Source organism: Seriola lalandi, unplaced genomic scaffold, assembly GCF_002814215.2.
Source record: "Seriola lalandi dorsalis isolate HSWRI2012SDOR001 ecotype SW California unplaced genomic scaffold, Sedor1 jcf7180002054464, whole genome shotgun sequence".
NCBI classification, from domain to species: Eukaryota; Metazoa; Chordata; class Actinopteri; order Carangiformes; family Carangidae; genus Seriola; species Seriola lalandi.
The window spans coordinates 1029157-1051167 of NW_019525017.1; the positions used below are offsets into that span (position 1 = coordinate 1029157).

The 22011-nt window shown below is 41.7% G+C and overlaps 1 protein-coding gene across 6 annotated transcripts in view; it reads left to right on the forward strand.

Annotated features, from left to right (window-relative positions):
- The window catches only part of mpripa (myosin phosphatase Rho interacting protein a), a 48086-nt gene extending 26531 nt beyond the window's left edge, over positions 1-21555 (forward strand). The window contains exons 6-27 of one of the 6 annotated variants that reach the window (XR_002761009.2): positions 493-546; positions 1584-1809; positions 2076-2634; positions 3965-4106; positions 4284-4400; positions 5407-5463; positions 5590-5658; positions 5770-5859; positions 7858-7967; positions 8121-8159; positions 9879-10656; positions 10752-10868; positions 11798-15547; positions 16764-16911; positions 17007-17112; positions 17523-17682; positions 17766-17873; positions 17961-18047; positions 18156-18318; positions 18593-18678; positions 18956-19038; positions 20162-21555. Coding sequence is in view for 4 of the 6 variants with exons in the window: in XM_023411182.2 (XP_023266950.1) it covers positions 493-546; positions 1584-1809; positions 2076-2634; positions 3965-4106; positions 4284-4400; positions 5407-5463; positions 5590-5658; positions 5770-5859; positions 7858-7967; positions 8121-8159; positions 9879-10656; positions 10752-10868; positions 11798-15547; positions 16764-16911; positions 17007-17112; positions 17523-17682; positions 17766-17873; positions 17961-18047; positions 18156-18318; positions 18593-18678; positions 20162-20233 (7038 nt within the window). In the remaining 2 variants the exon portion in view is untranslated. The remainder of the gene's footprint in view (positions 1-492; positions 547-1583; positions 1810-2075; positions 2635-3964; positions 4107-4283; positions 4401-5406; positions 5464-5589; positions 5659-5769; positions 5860-7857; positions 7968-8120; positions 8160-9878; positions 10657-10751; positions 10869-11797; positions 15548-16763; positions 16912-17006; positions 17113-17522; positions 17683-17765; positions 17874-17960; positions 18048-18155; positions 18319-18592; positions 18679-18955; positions 19039-20161) is intronic. The other 5 variants (XR_015437565.1, XM_023411182.2, XM_023411186.2 and 2 more) reach the window with 5 other exon arrangements.
- The last annotated feature ends 456 nt before the right edge of the window (positions 21556-22011 follow it).

A 22011-nucleotide genomic window follows, 5' to 3' on the forward strand; every position in this document is an offset into this window, starting at 1 on the left:
GGCTCAAATTTTCCACACTTCTCATTTTCACCTGAATGCTCTCCTCCCACTTCTACTTAAGTTAGTGGATACATATGCTCAGGGATGGTTGTAAATACTTGAGCACAGTAACATGTTTGCCTTCTGGGTGGCGCCCCTTAATTGAAGCACCTGACCTTAGGCACAGAAAAAAAAAACTGCATGACAGGAAACAGTGATAACTTCTTGTGTCTCATACTCTGCTGAAATAGTCTGGAAGGAGTTTGTACTTTCAGATTCTTGGCTCTTAAACAAAACACTAAACTTAACTTGAAATAGTGCTATACATCATGAATTTGCATGAATTTGGCCTAAATGAGAACAAAACACAACATTGCAGTTAAAAAAAAAAAAAAAAAAAAAAAAATACAGAAACTATCAAAACACCAAGACAGATTTTTGGGTCTACCTGTACTGAATATAATCCGCATTGCATAGCAAGCATTAACATCATAGGCTTTTTGTGATTGGCAGGGTGGAGTAACTCCAAGCCAGTGTTTTTCCACTGAAGACATGAATGGACACCCAGTGAGTTCAGCTCGGCCAAACTTTTTTTATTTTTTTATTATTATCCTGCTTCACCCTCAGTGGCTTGAAATCCCAGCCCTAATAAACTGTTTATTCCAATCCTAATCAATCCTGGTGACGGGCGAATAAGAAAGACATGCTTTCTGCTTCTCCCTCTGATCCTGAAAGAGTGATTCTTAGCACAACAGCATGTTTGTGGTGATTGAAGTAGGCTGGATGAGGAGTTGTTAGAGGGTCGCTTTGCTTTTGGAAATCTTTCTCTCTCTCTCTCCTTAAAATCTCTAATGATTTTGTTGGTCTTCTGATCACCAAGAGACTTCCCAATATGAAGATCAAACTTTGAACACAACAGGAATGTGTTTTAATTTTGTTTGTACTTTCAATAATCAAGTGGAGATGATCTGTATGATTTTTATCCTAGAAATTTGATTCCAATATATTCCACCTCTACAGAATGCCCTCGTTCTGGTTTTTGTTCTCTGTACAGGTGTGTTTGTCCTGAATGAACTCTTTGTTCTTTGTCAAGCTGTCCATCTCTTTCTCCTTCCCACACATCCTCCTCCTCTCTTCCCAGGATTTGTCATTTTACCACTGATGAAAGAAATGTTCTTTTGCTTTGTCACTTTGAAATTGGATATTCCTGACATATACGCATAAAAATCCAACAAGTCAAACAAATAAACAGACCAGTAGTGTGAAATCATGCGCCACTCAACACCAAGTGTCGGCTTGTTACTTCTCCAAACAAGAGAGATCACTGTGCTGTGCAGGAGGTTGATTTCACTGAATGGCACCATTTCAAACAGAGAGGGAGCAGCTGGTTGGGTGACTGGCACATGATTTAACACCACTGCAGTTAGGAATCAAAATAAAATAAATAAATAAATAAAAGATGTCTTAAATTTACTTTACAGTCTTTAATTGCTCTTTAATCTCCTTCCTTCTCATATTCCTTTTTGTAGTCTCTGTGTGACCTTACCTCCCATTATGTCCTTTCCTCTTCTTATCCACTCCTTACAACCCGAACCTCTACCCAGGAGCCCGGCCCTGCCAAGGTGACAGTGACCAGCAGCAGCAGCGGAGGCAGCATCCCCTGCCTGCCCAGCAGCATTGCCAGTGCTGAGCGTGTCCCAATGAGCCGTGCCACCCTGTGGCAGGAGGAGAGCCGCTGGAGCAGGGCCACCATCCCCTGCAGCCGCAGTGCCTCCTGTCTCAGCCAGCTGAGCCAGAGCCAACCAGACTCCAGTATCACTACTCAAGACGGTGAGGATTAAGAAAAACCATGTGAATTCTTTAAAATATGTACATAGACTTTAGCTTTTGTTTCACTGTTTAGTAGGAAAACCAGATCACTTTTGGAAACTGCTAAAGCATAAGCCTTTTTGTTTTGGGAAGTAGTGACTTTTCCATCTATTTTGACAAGTCAACATTATGTAGTGTACAACAGATTTGTAATTTAAGGTCAGATATTTACTATCAACAGACTGTTTTGGGTGTTTCATATCAGTGGCACTGTCTACTTGTTTCAGATGGTGGCACCATGAATACTGGACGCAAGGTACGCGTGGAGAGCGGTTACTTTTCCCTGGAGAAGACCAAGTCGGAGCCTTCTCCACAGTCTGCACAGCATTCCCAGCCACCCCAGCCACCTCAACATCTGCCCCTGTCCTCTTCAGCATCATCCTCCTCTTTAGGAGCTCCCAGTCCCAGGTACACCTCCGAGTCAGACCCCCAAACTTCCCCTTATCAACCTTCCCAAGATCCTCTCCCTTCTCCAGGTGCACTTGTTTCCCCCAGCTACTCCACCATCAGTTCCTCCCAGAGCTCGCTGGACTCTGATCCCAGCGGCAGTACGCCCACCTGGGAGGGATGCAGTGGTGGTGGAGGGAGCACTAATAGTGTCAGTGGCGGCGGAGGCCGAGTAGGCCGGTCTGGCAGGGAGTATGCAGCGCTGTCGGACGTGCCACGGGCTCGCAGGCTGAGCTACCGAGAGGCGTTCCGCTCGGAGAAAAAGCGGCAAGAGCTGAGGGCACGGACACGGAGTCCTGGCAGAGAGGAGGTGGCTCGGCTGTTCGGGGAGGAGCGCAGGTGAGAGGTTATGGATAAGTGTCATGCTCGGCACGCTGCAACAAAGATCAGAGAGAGACATTTTTCATTTGTTGGACTTGCTTTCTGATAGATCAATGCTGAATGCTGAACACACACCACACAGCAGAAATATTAATGCAGATGGACTTGTGATAATGATGGCAAACTTGATTAATAATCATTAATGAGCCACTGGTTGTTAGCTCTTAGCATAGCCTTAAAACATATACATGCCAAGTAATCTATTATGTGAAGCTCATACATTGCTTAAAACGTACAGCATTTTAGTTTATTAGCACCCCCCTGTGACTGCTGTCCTCCAGGCATTCCTACCTTTTGAGCATCTATTGCTATTGCTGCCTACCCGAGCTTACCAGTGGTTTGCCATTAATGATTTTGGGAGATTTAAATGCACGTGTTACTTTCTTTTCTATTGGTCTCTACCTTTTGCCTTTGCTACTTTGCTAGTTTCTTTTGTCGTTTCAATCTTTTCCAGGGGCCTCTGAACAGAGCTTCTCAGAGCTAATGCTCAACCAACCCCTCCATTCCTGTCCCAATGCTGTTCCCTGCTGGTCACCGCTGATTCCTGCTTTCTATCATTTCATCTCTGCCTGGAAGCACACACATACACTGTTCCATATACATACCTGGTTGAGCATAAACACTGTGCATACTCAGACATACTAATGGTTGGTACTGGTTGGTTATAACTACAGTTGAATCTTTCTTCCTTTCTCATGCAGTCACAAATTCATACACATTAACAAGTGGTTAAGGTAACACTAAGTCTGTTGCCACTGCTGCTACTTCTGCAATTTTAATCCACCATCCTAGATATTTTCCTTTTCTTCTTAAGTTCAATCTCTCATCATATAACACTACTCTTTATTCTTTGGTGTATCTATTGATTGTTCTCTTTGGGGATATTACTTCTACTTTGTGCTGCACATTGTTGACTGTGAAAGGGACTCGACTCTAGAATGATGTCCAACATAATTGTGTGTGAATACTGCACAGTAATGACAGCATTGCACTCTGCACACAATAAACTGAAATTACTTTCACACTGCTTTCATATTATGCTTTGTCTTGTTTTTATGCTAACTGATTCTGCCACCATGTAGGATTGAGATGCTGCATTATTATGATTAGGATTGAAATGCTGCATTATTATGTTTAGGTTTATTAAGAATAACCTGTTAATTTTACTACTGTGATTTTATTTGCTCAATATTTTGCTCACTGTCACACAAGACTTTTATGTTTTAAGTGAAACATGTAAGGTTTATCGAGTACGTCTTTGAAGAGAAAAACTGTATGTGTTTCTTAGGCGTTCTCAAATCATCGGCCGGTTCGAGGAGGGTCAGCATGTGGAACGTATGGACACAAGCAGCTCCAATGAGCCCACCACCAACACCGTTGTAATCCAGAGACAAGGCCGCAGTGAGAGACGCTATCTGGCTAATAAACATGTACGCTGTTCTTTCCATTAATCCTGAACAACTAAATCAGAAAAGGCGTAAAATGCTGCCATTAAAAGAATTTTGAATCGAAGATGTACTGCATAATAAGTTAGACATGATCTCCCTACTTTGATAACATGCAGTTACTTCTAATTCTAATTTATAATACAAATTTAATATTTATAGGAGATGTCACTGGATGCAGGGAAAGATCGTTCAGTCCCTGATGTGTCCAGCTCCACTTTTGCCAACCTAAGAAGAGCCAAGTCACTGGACCGCAGAGTCACGGAGTCTTCAATGACTGTGAGTACCAACAGTCATCAGTCAACATCTAAAGCATATACTACAAAATCAGGTCATAAAAGCAGCTTTCATAATTTAACTTCAGTTAAGCATGCACCCAACACTACTGCGACTCCACACTCGTATAGCATTACCGCTCTTGTTTTCTTTACGCTTCACAACTGAGATTAAAGTAGTCCACTAGCTGCTTTAGGTTGCACTGGTATCCTCCTGAGCTATGACTCCTATCAGTCTGACAAACTGCTACTGATCTCAAGTCTGTTCAGAGAGTGCTGCAGGGGTGATCCAGTCAGTGTGTGGTTGGTCTCTCTGGCCGAGCTGCAGCTGCCAGAACCCCCCACCCACTCGAACACACACACGCCTTCACATTCATGTACACACCACTGCCGCCACTGCCACTGATGATTATAAATAGCCAGCACACAAGCAGCCGCAGTCGTGTGTATGTCCCCGGGACAGAAGGAAAGAAACAGATTGTCAACATATGAAGTGAAAGCAGGTAGCCATCAGAATGACTCTCTGCCAGACGGTGACACCACACCTTATGAAGCTCAACAGAAAAAAGGTATTGTTGAGTGAGCAGAAGACGGGTTTTGGACGAATGATTTAGAGTCTATAAACAGACTTGAGTTTGGTTTCAATGTGCAGCAGTTTGTGTTTCACAGCTCCCGCCAGTCGGTCTCTTTAGCTTGAACCTCGTAACGGTGCATATACTTGAGCTGAGGTGGTGACCTAAATGTAAACAAATGCACATAAATGCGTCAGTGATTAGGGAGATGTATATATTTGTATATTCTGATCACAACAGTGATGAATACTCACTTGATGATGACTTTTATTATAAGGATAAATTGGTACAAAATGTTTCAACAAAATATAATCCTGCTTTTCTGTCCTGAATTTCTCTTTGTTTATGTGCTAAATGTTTAATTAGAAGACACCTTCCTAATTTCTCATTATTGATTTTTAATTTTAATCACGCCACTCTGGTTTGTGTCCGTTGCAGCCAGATCTGCTGAACTTCAAAAAAGGATGGATGACCAAGCTGTATGAAGATGGAATGGTAATTTGTTCTCATTAGTAGGAGTAAATGGCCCTTCTGCTTCTCTCTCCTACTGACGTAATATCACAACATACATACAGTAGAAGAGAAATCTTAATGTTAATGTTGTTTTTTTTTCCCCCTTAGTGGAAGAAACACTGGTTTGTCCTCACAGACCAGAATCTGAGGTACTATAAGGACTCAATAGCCGAGGAGGTAGGAGCAGTCCTCAAAGTGATTGAAAAGTTTTTTGATTATTTATGTGAATGAATGTGCCGTTAGCATTTTATTTTTCATCTTGTTCCCCTTCTTTTTAATTCTCCTTAGGCTTCAGAACTGGATGGTGAGATTGATCTTTCCACTTGTCATGATGTCAAAGAGTTCCCGGTCCAGAGAAATTACGGCTTCCAAATCCTGGTGAGTGTTGATTCTTCATGTCATCGATCGTCCGGCGTCATTAATCACCAGCACAGATGAAACTCATTGTCTGCACAGTTTAGCTCTGCTGTCTCCTGCCAGTCTATAAACAGCCTTAGACACCATGTGGTGCAACTTTAGGTATCAGGTTTGTCCATTTCTCTTTTTGAAACGATTCTTTGTCTGTCATGAAGGATGTCACTTGACTTGTCATCTCTCTGTGAAAGGCTGACATCATGGTGGTCTAAATCTGCTCCGGCCGTTGCCATCCCCGCTCGTCTTCCTGAACTCATGTGCTCATCCTTCACAATATGTTTACCTAACCTCTTGCATTCAAAGGTCCTGTCCACATTGGCTCCCACATTGTAAGAAACATTGCTCTACACGGCAATTTGACTCTGAACCATAATAGGACAACAGCCCTGTAGTTGCATGGATCATGTTGTGAACGTAATGAGACAGTGCTTTCTTCATGTAATCCTTTGGCTACTAAACATTTTTAGCACTTGTTGCTGGCAAAATATTTACTGGACATATATAGTGGCCTGCAATGCAATGGTTATACATTAGATGTCAGTGGGGGTTTTGTTCCTGCCACTTATAGATGTAAACTTCCCGTACTAATCCAACATGAGGAGAAGGTAGCTACAAGGTCATTTCTTTTGTTTACATTTGCTCGAAACAGCTTCCGCAGCTATTTAGTGGAGGAAGTCAGAAATAGAGTAGTCGAGGGGATCGTTGTCTCTTTGGCTGAGAACAACATGGGTTTGGTGTCGAGAAATTAATAACTGTAGTATTTATATCTACTTTCACTGCTCCGTGGTCAGACTGGAAGGTGCTGTTGTTCTGTCATTGGCTTATCTTACGTTAAGATCCTGATGTCTGGAGTGAAGCGCCTGATCTCTTAAACCTCATTACTGTGTCTTCAGAGGCTTTCACACATTACTGCGGGCTTGAAGAGCTCACTTAAGTGCCACTAGAGGTCGCTGTATAAGAAGTTAAATTTATTGCACACACAGTAAACCTAAGATATAAGGCAAGTGAGTATAGGATAAATTCTGTTTCTATTGTTAAGTGTGTATCTGCGTATATACATGAAAGTGTTACATCTGCCTCTATTCATATCAACATTAAATGGTATTTGTAAGAATCTTAAAACTGAAAATTGCCCATAAGTGATTGAAATGTCTTGTTCAGTGTCATAGATTAGATTAGTGAAATATTTTTAAAATTTTACAATTATTGTAAAAATATGATCTGACAACATTACACAGACTCACTCTGGCAGTCCATTGAAAACACCCATGTTGGGCAATCCACTGTATATTCAGTTTATCTTCAGTCCGTCTGAACAGAGACTTTTTGACAGAGCAGTGCACATTGAAGTTGCGAGTTCAGTGATATGTAATGATTGATTGATTGAATTATATGATTATATAGTAGTTTGAATGGATTGCACATGATACAGGTGCATGGTGGTAAAAATGCGGGTGTGATGACAGCATAAAAATACAAACTCTTCTCCTCGGCTCCGTGTCAGTGTGGTGTTTTGATGCCCTGCTTTTACACAAGCATTCGGAACCTGACCTCAGTGTAGTTCGACAGCACAACAGAGTAAATCAAAGGAGAAGTGAAGCCAAGAATTTGTTGCCTCATTTCAGTTATTTTTTAATTTTTTTCAACCATTATTAAAGTGCTGATAAAACAGAATTGTGAGTGTGCTGTGGCTAGCTGTTGATGGAGAGTGAAATACACTCCGTTTAGAGTTACAGCTACTTTTGCTATTACAGTTATTCTAAAGAGGTTACTTAAGGACATCAGTGAATGTACATCTTCTAACCACCTCTGGTTACAGTGAAAGAAGAGTTTGCAATTTCACAGCTACATACTTGAAGTTTATTTGAAGCTTGTACAAAAACACCTGCTAATGTTTTTTTTTTCTAAGTGTCAAAAAGGTATTCTAATCGGTGTGTTAATGTCATGCCTTTCTGCTTTCAGTGTAAAGAGGGAGCATGCACCCTGTCAGCCATGACCTCTGGAATCCGTCGCAACTGGATTCAGGCCATTATGAAGAATGTGCGACCCACTATTGCCCCCGATGTCACCCGGTAATACCCAAAGAGGATTAACACTTCAACCACTGGCAGATGAAACGACTCCTTTTCTCACTTATTTTATCTTAATCCCTCTCTCCTCCTCACCCTCTCTCTCTCTCCTCCTGTCTCTTTCTCCCTCAACCGGTATTTTCAACCTGCTTCCAGGAAAAACATCTCTCTGAAACTATCCGTTCTGAAGCCCAGGTTGGAGTGCTTATGTGTTGAATATCTCCCCCTCCTCAAACAGTGATGTAATTGCTCAGCAATGTCAGCCCCAGCGTGTTTGTCGTCCTGCCCTATGTCATGTGATTGTTGAGTAATGTCTCCCTGTTGGTTGTGCCACTGTAGAGACACACACTGCAATCACATCAGCATACTAGAATAATCCACCCAACCTGCATTGATCAACAGCAGAGACTGATTTTAATCGACACTGTGATGTGACTGTCCCCTCAGTAGAACAAACAAAAAAAATAACTGACGCCTACAAGCAAAAGGCATAAACATCTATTTTTTTTCTGGACCTGTTCTAAAACAACAGTTCACCTAAGGATTCTTTTAACTACCTCATCATTTATTTCAGTGTTTTGGATGGCTCATCACATATGATAATGTATACACACTCTGAGCTGCATTTACTGAATCACACACTTCACTCTGTCTCTGTCGGCGTCTCTTTGGCTGCTCTCTCCAAGGGTAGAATGAGTGATATTTTTGGAATTTCTGCACAGACACCTCTTTCTCATTCTTGAGCTCTGTCCCTTCTCATTTTCCCCTTACTCACACCTCCTGACACCTCCACACAACATGGTAAAAATAGATCATTCCGTAAGGTCACTCTTTTAAAAAAGATGCTCTGGCTCTCTGCATTAAAAGTGTCAGTGAGTGTGCAGTTCGCTAACAAACATGTTCTTCACATTAAGCCATTATATGTTAAATACATGAAAATGACATGATAGCTAAAGCCCATCAGGCTTACCTCGGATCATGACTGCGATCGCCAAAGCTGCTTTCAGCCCGGTGCAAAGTGTGCCTTATAAATGTTTTGATGTTAATACTTTGACTTTGATGCATTCCACTGATTTTTTTTTTTTTTTTTTTATGTCTGTTTTGTAAATCAGGGTATCTGCAGGTCTTGAAAAGTTGTAAAAGAAATATTTAATTCAGTTTGGTTAAAAAAAAAAAAGAAAAAATACCTGAGAACGTATACATTTTTTAAAAATTAAGCAACGTCAGTCATAAATTGTTTTTGTATCTGGGCTGTTGGGAGACATTACACACTGCTAAACTGAAAGTGGGATTGGGGCGACGGAGAACTGTGTGTGCAGGAGGCTGTTCAATCCTCTTTTGTGGAGCATCATGCAGCAAACACTGCCACTACTGCTATTCACAGTAGCGAGGAAGCTTATCGTCTCACAATTGGCAAGTGTCAACTTTAGCGAAGACCTAAATTTAGTAATAATTTTTCCATTGGTTAGTCCATTCATCCATTTAATGCTCCCCATCCAGGTCCACACTCATTTAATTATATCATTAGAAATGATTATTATATACAGCACGGAAGCACTGAAAAAATTTGCTGTAATAATAAATAATTCTAGGCCTTATTGTCCCTACTGGTTTTCCATCACACTTTCATACTTTGGTATTTGGTGTGATTGTGAAACTGGTATTAAATTGCCTTCCATGTGGAAATAACCGTCTTTAAAAGTCTTTAATTTTATTTGCTGAACCCTGCAGACACCCTGTTAGTTCACTGTCAACTGATGCGGCGCTACCAGAACTGTCTGTGTTGTTTTTCTGTCCAGCAAAGCTTTATGTAATAGTATTATAGCTTGAGTCGATGTTACTATAAAATTGTCAATATCATGTTTAAGCCTGGCTATATATCATATTTTATTTGCTGTGCTTTTGTTCATTCAGATCCCTCCCTGATGAGAAGATAAAAGCCCAAGTGATGTTGGAGCCGTGTCCACAGGTCACCCCTGAGCCAAGCCCCATTTCTGAGGCCCCCAGGTCTGACGTCCACAGACAGCCAGCTGGCAACAATGCCTCTGTTCCTCCCTCTGAGTCCCGTAAAAGCCGAGTTCGTGAGCGCAGACCAGAGGGCCGCTCTAAGACTTTTGATTGGTCTGAGTTCAAAATGGATCAGACCGAAAAGCCTTTGAAGGAACGAGCAGACACCGTCGACCTCAGTTCATCGTTCTCCACAACTTCCTCATATTGCTCTCCCTCCTCTTCACCTTCTTCATTAGCGTCCTCTCCCGTCTCTACCTCCTCCCTCCAAACCTCCTCGATATCAGGCGCTCACCCACCTTCTCTGACAGAAGAAGCAGAAAAGGAGAATGTCAGGAGGGGTGTACCTCCACACAGCACAACCAGTGCAACCCACATGCCAAATACTGTTACTGTTACCATGACTTCCACTCTAAACGCTATGCCACCGGTACAGCCATCGAAGCCTGAAAGCCCAGAGCAGGGAAAGATGGAAGTAGACCACCCCACAGCCATTCACCCTGCAGGTGACGATAAGGGCAAAAGAAGCTCAGGTGTCCATGAAGAGATTGAGCAGCGATGGCATCAAGTGGAGACAACACCGCTGAGAGAAGAGAAGCAAGTGCCCATCACCACAGCTTTAGGAAACTCTGGTAACTGCGACAGATTGCCTGCGGATGAGCTTGCTGCGCTGCTAGACAAAGAGGTGTGTTTAGTGAATGTGGACATATACATTATGTTTATGGAATCAGAGCGTCTTGTGCCATTTATTCATATTTTTCTTTCTTTTTCTTTGTTCAGTTGGGACAGAAGCAGAAGGAGCTAGACCGACTACAGAAGCAGAACAACCTTTTAAAGGAGCAGCTGGAAGACGCACTAGGGAGAGAACAGAGTGCCAGAGAGGGCTATGTACTGCAGGTATTACACTCACTATCCATCACACAGGATTAGTATAAAATTCAAAATTTACACCAATTGTATAAATAGTGTTGTAACACAAGTTTTGACGAAGACATTTTGAGCATTAAAATGTGTAGAATGATATTGCAAAACTTGCGAGGTACATGTACTGGTCAAACATGTGGTGCACTAAATGTTCGCAGCTGTACCACAGTACGTGATAGATTGTATTTTTCTTATACAGTCTACTGGCTCGTGATAGATTTATGTGTGGCAACTGTAACTTATAAAATTCTACTAACAGGTGTGGGTGCTTATTCTCTGAAACTGTTACGCATGGTTGTGGTGTTCTTGGCATGAGTTTTCACTAACTGTTTTTATGGAGTTTCACATCTCCTGGGAAAACAATTGATTTGATCTGATATGCTTAAGGTAAGAAACTTGATCAATGAGCCTTGCGCTGTGCTTTTTCTCTCTGTTCATCTGTGCTTTGTCTGTGTGTCCTTTCCAAGCTTGACATCTGCATGCTTTTTGGTGTTTCAGAATTGTATACATCAACAAATTTTTTTTTTTTGGTACATTGTCCACTGATTAGTTAAACTATGACATTATCACAGAAACGGGTTATTTTGTTGTGTCACATTTACTTTCTAAAAGTTACTTTGGTGGATTTTTATTTTTAAATCGACATGTTGGTCTCCCACGGAAGGTTTTTATTTGTTCACTTGTTTGTTTGTTGGGGGGTATTCATTTCACACCCCTTTTTTCAAGTCACGCCTGAAAAAGCACAGTGGAAGCTTGGGAAAAAAAAACACTGATCAAAGATATACTTATAAAGAAAAGGGGAAACTTGTTTTCCTGGTAACCCCCGAGATGTGGCTCTCCGTATATGGTAGGGGAAGTAAGCTGATGTCATTAATGAAACTGTCTCATCAATCTTTTTCAAGAGTGCAACACCCCCTTCCTCTTCACCGCACAGAGTGCCATGGCAACGCTTGCACAAGCTTAATCAAGATTTGCAGGGTGAATTGGAGTCCCAAAAGCGCAAGCAGGACCTTGCTCAGCAGCAGATTCGGACACTGAAGAGAAGCTACACCGAAGCCCAGGATGCTGTAGACCGCCATGAGGCTGATATTCAGGCTCTGCAGGGGAAACTAGCTTCTGCAATGGCTGAAATCTTAGCCAGTGAACAAGCTGTGGCTCGAATGCGCAATGAGCTCAAGCTAGAGCAGGAGCGCTCAAAGGAACAAGAAGTGGAATATGGACAAAGTGAGGCCACCCTCCGAGCCCAGCTAAAGGACAGTGAAGACAGACTCCGTGAAGTAGAGGCCAGTCTCTTGGAGAGGAACCAGGCCCTTAGGCACCTGGAGCGCCAGCAGGCCCTGCAGCGAGACCACATGAGAGAGGTGCAGAGGTTGCAGGAGAGGCTACAAGAGGTCACAGCTCGACTTAGTGCCACTGAAGAGGGTCAAGCACTGAAGGAGGAGCGCTTGAGGAAGGAGCAGCAGAGCATGCAAGAAAGTCATGAGAGGGAAAGACAGAACCTGTGCAGAAAATTAGCTGAGGCTGAAATGGCACAAAAAGAGATGGAGGATAGACTGCTGGAGGCTGAGCAGCAGGTAGAGGCTCTATTAAGAGGGAGGCAGACCTCGGGAGGAAAAGAATGCAGGGAGGAAATGTTAAAGTTGCAAGAGGAGCTGGCCCAGAAGATTGACATGGTTGAGTCATTGAGGGAGAGTGTGCGTAGGCTAGAAGAAGAGAAAGGCCATCTCACTTGTCGCTGTCAGGAGCTTCTTAATCAGATTGCAGAAGCAGACCGAGAGGTGAATAAGCTCCGCAATCGTCTGGAAACCGAAGAGGCCGATTACTACACCCTGGAACACTCGTATGAAAGGGCTACCCAAGAGTTTCAGAAAATGAGCCAGTTCCTTAGAGAAAAAGAGGAAGAGATCCGGCAGACTAAGGAGATGTATGAGAGGCTGGTGGAACGCAAAGAAGAGGACCTAAAAGAGGCACTTGTTAAAATGACTGCACTTGGCAACAGCTTGGAGGAAACGGAACAGAAGTTGCAAGCTAAAGAGGAGCTTCTCTGTCAAATGAGTCAAAGCCTCTTAGATAAAGTTGAACCATGTAGTGCTGAAAAGGATCTGCAAGCCAAGCTTGTGGTTGCAGAGGACCGCATTGCAGAACTAGAGCAACATCTAAATGCCCTGCAGCTGGGCTATGCTGACCTACGCATGGAAAGACGGCAAATCCCAGAGCAGAGCAAGAAAGGAAGAGTTAAAACATCAGTCTCCTTATCACCAGACACAGACCTTTCACTTTCCTTTGACAATACACTCAAGACAGAGAACTCCCAAGATGATAAGGAGTCTCAAGCCAAGAGATCAAGGATACGATTTTCAAGTATTCAGTGCCAAAAATACATGAGCTTAGAGAGCCTGGTCACAGGCCAGGAGAGAAGTACGTTTGTGGACATGGGACAAAAGGTGGATGAAGATGTAAATGAAATCATCCCTTTAACTGAAGGAAATATCTCCTCTGATATCACATTCCCACATACTAGTGACCCAGAGAGGTTTATCACCATCATACATGCCCTGGAGACTAAACTGCTTGCCACTGAGGATAAGCTAAGAAACCTAACACAGAATCTCGAAGAGCAGCGATCCACCCAAGCAGAAGACTTATCCGAGATTGATCTAAATTTGACAGAAAATAAGCACTACCCAGAGAAAGAGTTCAGTTGTGGAAGTGGGATAGAGAGTACTCCTGCCAATAAGCATTACGCCAAGGCCCTGGCGTGCGTAGAAAATAGTCGAGAGAAAGTCAGGGCTATTCTCAGTGGATCTCATGATTCCACTGGTTCACAGCTGCATTCATTGTCAGAGATAGAGAGCGACTTGTTCAATGCGTCACTGTACATCCGACAAGGACAAAAGACATTGGAAGAGCAAATACCACTTGTCCATCAGAATCAAACTCCAGAGACTCTAGATAAAGAAGCTTTGCACCTCTTTGCCAAAACCTTGTCTTATGAGGCAGTAGTTTTGAACAAGATGGCTTTGTTAATGCAGACCTCAAAGTCTGACATCCTAGAAGCTCTTGCGGAGATATGGGAAGACATAGAGAACATTAAAAGGAGTGACAAAGATTGCTTGGCTATAGTTTACGCTGATGTCTTGACCAGGAAGTTGATGTTAGAGAGTGCATTCTGGAAAGAGTTGGAGAAAGCTGAGACAGATGTTGGTAAATGCAAAGAGGGCAATGTGTCAGCTGATGTGGATGTTGATGCCACGATCTTTAACACCTTCATTAAAGCAGAACTAGCCTATTCAATTCAAAACCTTAAACTTTGCTATGAAGAGAAATTCAAAATACTGAAAAGGGAGTTGACTGAAGCTCATAATAATGTACAGCAAAGGGAAATGGCTCTGAAAGCAATTATTGAAGCTTCCAAAAGGCCTGATTTGAAAAATGTAATAAAAGAAGTCAAATATAACTTTGGGTTTAGTAAACAAAAGTTGGCTGACATTCGACCCCCTGAACTTGCGCCCTACATGGAGCAGATTGAAATGGAATCAGCTCGAGACCTGGCTGAGGAAATTGTAGACAGACACTTGGCTGGAGGGATGCCCTCGTGTGGCGTTGACTCTATTGAAACACTGCAAAATGCACATGACAATCTGGCTAATGAGCTTCAGAGACAAGCAGCAGTCCTCAATAAGTATGCCCAAGAGATAGAAAGTGGTGGAAACCATCCTGGGCTGGCTAAAATGATCCACGCTCTTTTCGGGCACCAAACTTCACATAATTTCACAAGTACTTCTCTTTGTATGCGTGAAGCCCTTATCCAGGCGCAAGTGGCTTATGTGGCATGCAGGTTACGGGCCATGCATGAACAAGATTTGGGCTGGTGTAAACAGACAGGTCAGAACATGGATGCTCTTGTCCAGCAGCATGCCCGCAACGTCAGTGCAATCCAAGAGAAATACGAAGCGTCCCTACAGGAGGAGCGTCTGAGCTTCACACAGACGGTGGCCACTCTCCAGATTGAGAACCAAACACTGAAGAGTGAGATCAGCAAACGTGTGAACCAGCTCTCCCAGCAGCAGCAGCACCTGGCCCTCCTGGAGGAGCATTACCAGAAGGACACTAAAGAGCTGAATGAGAGGCACAAGAAGGAGCTACGCCAAGCAGAGCAAGGCCGTGCTTCAACGGAGCTGGCCCTCATGGAGACGATATCTGACAGCCAACGAAAGTTAGAGGTCCTGCTGGTGGACATGGACACCATGAAGGAGCGGCACGAGAGTTATGTGAGGAAACTGGAGGAGCAGTTTGAGCAGAGGATCTGTGAGCTCCAGCACATCCACATCGACAAGATTCAAAAGTTACATTCTGAGTATGAGGAAAGCATTCAATGTGTCAAAGAGCAACTGCATGACCAAAAAGGCCCTGAGGTTTCACACTCGCCACCATGTGATGAGGCCATAGTACCAATGGAAGAGGAGGAGCAGGGGAAGGGGGAGGAAGCACAAAATATGTCTGAGGTGGACTCCATGGTGGTTCTGAAGGACCGGATTCAGGAGCTGGAGACTCAGATGAACACCATGAGAGACGAACTGGAGAACAAGCACCTCGAAGGAGATGTGGCCAGCCTGAGAGAGAAATACCAGAGAGACTTTGAAAGTCTTAAGGTTTTTGTTCTTTCAATATTACCTTAGTGAATTCATCTTTTTAAAAGTGAGAGAGTAGTAGATAAATAGTGAAATAACTAACTTGTTGCATTTGTTCGTCAGTCTACTAATATTCAGTGATGATTTGAAAGTGGGAAATGGTGTGATTTACTTGTAAATTTTAAAACTGAAACCTAGATCACTGTGTGTACAAATTGTAACGTGATTGTAATTTAAGTTTATAAGCTTTCAGGGATGTCCCGAACTACTGTTTTTGTTTCTGTTGTTTTCCTGAAACACAAGACCCTAAGCATTTTAGCCACGTTCGCAGTGTGGTTCCAGGAATGGTATTGTTTGTCAGCCAGTGCACCACTTTGGTCGACTGCAAATATTGGACAGATTGACATGAAGTTTGGTCCTTTAATGGCTCCCAAAGGATTAATTGTATGGTGATCATGGTAAACATTAAGCTAGACATCAGCATGTTAGTATTCTCATTATGACTATGTTAGGATGTTGACCTTGACATGTAGCCCAAAGCCTGTTACTTCACAGAGTTGTTAGCAAGATTAGACAAGGGCCTTATTAATTTATATTTATTTGTTAATCTGCCGGCTTAATCTATAGTAAACTTAAATTGAAATTTTCAAATCAATTTAAAAATAAAGCTCTACATTAAGAACATATAGCCTGTGTCACAGTTTGAGGTTTTTGTATAGCATTTTGTGTAACGTGTCATTAATGTTTCTATATTATCAGTGGAGAGATGAGTGTCCATGTGGATGTGTTGTGCCAGGAAGGTTTAGTCCTGTGGATCAGTTTTGGACATTCCTAGCAGTTTTACATAATGAAGCAAAGCAATCAGTTGCAGGTTGTCAACACTTGACTACATTCTGACAATTAAAAGTCAAAGATGTCTCACTTGCTTCCAACATTGCTTCTTCATTTGGGCATCAATAGACACCATTTCCCACATTCAGTAATAGAAGGAATTACGGTCTATCAATAACAACAATGCAGCTTTGCTGGAGTAGAATTTCACTGCTTTAACTCGCTCTCTTACTAACATAGCTGGGCTTTAGATCATGAAAACAGCTTGCATGGCTTCTGTCACTGATTTTGCATGACACACCATGTAGTGAACTAGTATTAGATATCACACTGAATCAATAGCCACGGTAAATCGTGTGCAAAATCAATCATGGGATGACCGAATTTTGACCTTTTCTTTCTGTAGGCCACATGCGAACGTGGCTTTGCTGCAATGGAAGAAACACACCAGAAGGTGATAGAAGACATCCAGAGGCAGCATCAGAGGGAGATTTCCAAACTTATGGAAGAGCGAGAGAGACTGTTGGCTGAAGAGACTGCCGCAACAATTGCTGGTAAAGAAATAAATTCTATTACCACCAATAATTTCTACACTTGAAATAAGCCTGTCATACTATAATTAAATGTGTGTGCTCTGTCTTTAATGTAGCTATTGAAGCTATGAAAAATGCACACAAGGAGGAACTGGAGAAGACCCAGCGCTCACAACTGAGTGGACTGAACTCTGACATTGATGAGCTTCGCTTACAATACGAGTATGTGTTTTTGACAAGAACATCAAAACTATTAAACTTTACAAATGAGAAGCACATTTGCCAGAAAAGGAGCATAAATGTTAATTTGACCACCTCCTTCTTTTATTGAACAAACATGTAAAAGTTTGAGGCGTGCAGAGGTAAAGCTTGAAAGTCAAATCCTGAAAATACTGTTATAGTTTTGACTTTAACCTTAAGAATGATTGTCACGTCATATTTATGGCTCAGGTGGGATGGTCAAAGAATCCATACAGTATGTTGAGTCTGTGTTGCAGTTAAACTTTGGTCTTTGGGAAAATCGCTATCATGATGAAAAGGATCCACTCTCTTTTCTCTGGGAAAAACTCAAACATATTTGGTAAACATCAGCAGAGAGCTCCAGTTGATCATATGATGATGTGTCTATCTAGGGAGGAGCTGCAGTCCATCCAGAGAGAACTGGAGGTGTTGTCAGAGCAGTATTCTCAGAAATGTCTGGAGAACGCTCACCTGGCCCAGGCGCTGGAGGCCGAGAGGCAGGCCCTCAGGCAGTGTCAGAGAGAGAACCAGGAGCTAAATGCTCACAACCAGGTTTGAATGCATATACATGCACATGTACATACAAATACATTTCTGTCCATAGAAGTACAGCACAACTTTCTTCTTTCCTGCAGGAATTAAATAACAGACTGAGTGCAGAGATCATTCGGATGCGATCCTGTTTCAGCGGAGAAACGGCGATGTCACCACTCACCCAGGGCAAAGATGTGTATGAACTGGAGGTAAATAAACATGCAACATGCAAAAAACGCACACACATACTGATGAGTTACTCTTTAATCTTATGAGTGTCTGTCTCCATGACGTAGGTGTTGCTGAGAATTAAGGAGTCAGAGATCCAGTACCTTAAACAGGAAATCCACTCTTTGAAAGATGAACTGCAGTCTGCTTTAAGGGTAAGCAAAGAAAATGGTAATTTATTGAAGGTATGTACCCGTACTACTTTATGACTTTTAACAAAATAAAACAAAAACTGAGGATGTATCATTGATTTCTTGTCCCAGGACAAGAAATATGCCACAGACAAATATAAGGACATATATACAGAGCTCAGTATTGTGAAAGCAAAGGCTGACTGTGACATCACCAAACTGAAGGAGAAACTGCTCATCGCCACAGAAGCTTTAGGCGAGAGGACTGTCGATGGAACAGTCACGTCTGGATACGGTAAGTAGAACAGGTTCAGTTTTCTTATTATTAAACCCTGAATGAGTTGAATTAACCTAAATCTTATTTGCAATGCCAAAGATTTTTGTCAGTAATGTGACCATTCAAGAGTGATGTTATGAAGCAACTCGGGTAACATATGTCAAAAAGCATAACCAGAGTAGCTGTTAGATTGGATTTGTATCAGTTCAAGGGCTTGGAAAATTACACTTCTGATGCTATTATGCTACCTGATGTTCATGATAATAATGACATGCCTTCATTGTGTTTTCAGATATCATGAAATCAAAAAGTAATCCAGATTTTATTAAAAAAGAACAATCAACAACCTCCAAGCAATTAAGAGGCATAAGGTCAAAGGTGAGTGTCAGATTTAATGAAATCGTTTCCCTGTTTCTTTCCCTAATTACCAGCGTTTTTATCTCAGATCCAAACCCACACACTCTGAAGCTACAGTTCCAGTTTGCTGTGTGAGGTGGTGTTTCAGGGTCGTGTTGAGCAGACTTTATCAGTGTTAATTGTTGCAACTCAGCCACCACCTACTGTAGAAATGTGTTCCAGAGTTAGCTGGTCAGGACATTGTCACTGAAAGTCTCTTGTCCCATAAGTTTGTCATCTGTCTTGTTTTGTCCATCAGTCTGTCACTGAACAGGTCTCATGGGATAGCTGACACTCCCATTGTGGGGTGATTTACCCCCCACCCCCGCCCCAAGATGTGCTGTAGGTATAGCATGACATAGAGCAAAGCATGCTCTTACCACCCTTGCATGATCTCCCCTATCCCACCCTTCCCTTTTGCCCCAACCTGCACCTCCCCTCAGATGAATATCACAGGTGTGAGCATTAACAGACCTTAGTGTGTCGTGCAAAAACCTCTTTGGTTACATCCCTCTCCCATACAGTACGTTTAAAAGAGCAGCTCATCATTTTGGGAAATATACTTTTTCACATTTTTGCCAAGCGTGAGACGAGTAAAATCAAAACCACATCCATTCATAAACATGAAGCTGTAGCCAGCAGCCAGTTATCTTAGCTTAGCATAAAGACTGGAAAGGGAAGAAACAGCTGTAGCCAGGCTAGTCACACCAGCCCCTCTAAAGCTCACCAATTAACTCAATATATCTTGTTTGTTCAATCCCTACATATGCTAAGCTAAAATAAGCTAATTTGCTTCTGGCTGTAACTTCATATTAAGCAAGCAATTGAGAGTAGTATCAATCTTCTCTAACCTTTACTCTTAGCAAGACAGCAAGTAAGTGAATTTCCCAAACTCTCGAACAGTTTCTGTAAAGTCCAACGCCTAATGTAATAGTGTTTCGGATTAGTCATATTTAATATTTAAGTCAAAGTCAAGTAATTCGACAGGCAGAAGTAGCAGTAGTTTGTGAATATCAGTCTTGCTCGTCAGTGGACTAATGAACGATCTCGTATCATCATATAGAGGGATCCTTGTTTATTCAACACATCTCACATGTTCCAACGTTGTTTTGCTCTGTTAATGTAAAAAGCCTTTCTGTAACAGTTGTTTTTTGTCTGTTTTGTGAGTCTTTGAATCATCAGTGTTTGAATTTACCCGAGTGTTGTGCACACCACTGGGTTGTTTTGTGTGGCATGACCATAATCCAGCATAACCACTTTTTTTCCGTCTGTTTTTTATTTTGACCTGAATTAAAGTGTATCATCCAGAGCAGGAAAACCTCTGGGATCCACAGTTGGTGTTTGGTGGTGTCTGTGTCTGTGTGTTTGTGTTCTTTGTTTTTTTTTTTTAACACTCCTCTCTGCCCACATGAGCCCTTATCATCCTGTTAAAAATAATTGACTTTACTTTTCCTCTCGTTAACAGAGCCTGAAAGAGGGACTTACCGTGCAGGAGCGCATGAAGCTTTTTGAGGCAAAAGATTCCAAAAAGATTTGAATATCAAGAATCTGAAGTTTCTTTTCTCTTTCCTGGCCTTGGTTTTTGGTCCGGTTTCTACAGTCATGCCAGCATCAGCTGAAGACTCTTATAGGTAATGGAATAAATCTATAAAGGTCGATACTTAACATGGACCTGCTGCTTCCATGCCTCTGATAAGTTGTCATATATTTGTTTAATTTTTTTTTTTTTAATAGTAAAAAGTTTTACTGAATCAATCCTGTGTTAGATTTCTTTAAAAACACATAGATGTATAATCTGTCCAAGTTGGAGATGTGTCAAATAAGCTGTGAGAGGGATACATGACAGCATTTTTATTGATCCTCCAAAATGCCAAAACAGACAGCAATACACAGTATGAATAATATATATTTCCCAATATGAATTAAGTATCTGCTGTATTTTATTATTGTTACAGTTTCTATATCTAATAATTTTTAATGTGTTTAATGTTGCACCAGTTCTGTTGTACATAACTACTGGATATATGTAAGAGTATGGTTTGCTGTTGATTGTTGGGGCATCTGCTGTACTATAACTATGGTTTGATTGATAGTAGAAAACAATGTGATGCTTAACTTGCTTGTGTATGAGAGTTTTATAAAAAATGGAGTGTCTGTGTGTGAGGGGGGGAAAGGGGGGTGGGATTGCACTTATCACTTGACTACTTGAGGAAGCTTTTTTTGTCTCAAATTGGTGTAGTGACTTTGAGTCAATTATTGCAGTGCAACCAAACATCCTGACTTCTGTCAAACTTAGTGAACAGCCGTGACTTGTTAGTAATACTGGATTTTTTTTTTTTAAGTTTCTTAAAACCTGAACTTGTGTTTGCTCAGTTTTGACTTTGGTGTGAGAATATCATCTCATAAAAGCTGAAACTATTTAGGACTTTGCATGACTGTACAGTATAATTTGATTTGCAGAATGATCATGTTGCCTCATTTTCCTACTTTATGCTTTAGTGTGGAACTCTTTAACACTAATAAGCTTTGCTTTGCAAGTCCTACTGTTTAGGTGTTGAGATTGAAATGTTTTACTGTAAGCGGCAGTCTTGAAGCACTTGGCCCAATCCCTGACCTCTCACTGAAAATCTAGTCGTGCCTCAACTGAGTGAAGAATATAAACATCCATGAAACCTGTGCAGCTATGGATACACACTGTATAGTATTCAAACCACGCCTTGTATATATATATGCCACACGGAAGACTTCTGTGTTTTGTTTTAAACTTGTACCTTGCTCACTAGCTCTATATGAAATATATATATGAATATTTTTTATTTTCATTTGAATGTATAACGTCAAATAAATGAAGTGTTTGGACATCTTGCAGTTGTATTTTTCACGTTTGAGTGAGCTTGTGTACCCTGAAACAATCAAAAGCCTTGCGATATTCCAGTAAACATCAGTGGTGATGGAGACCTGTAAGAAACAGTGCAGAGGAAAATCACTGCTTTTTTACATTTACCCAAGTGTTGTACTGAAGTACAAAGTTGAGGTACGTTTATGTGAGTATTTCCATTTCATACTACTTTTTACTTCTGGTGAACATGTTGAACAGAAATGTACTTTCTATGCCACCACATTTATCTGACCACTATAGCTGCTAATTACTTTTCAGACTGAAAAGAGAAGAGCAAAGTTCAGAGAGAAGCCCAACAAATGAAAACGGATCTGTTCGTTTTTCTTCATCACGACCTTAATATTATGTCACAACCCCACAGATTAATCTTGCGACTCTTTGTAGGGGCCTGAACCTTAGTTTGAGAGCCACTGGTC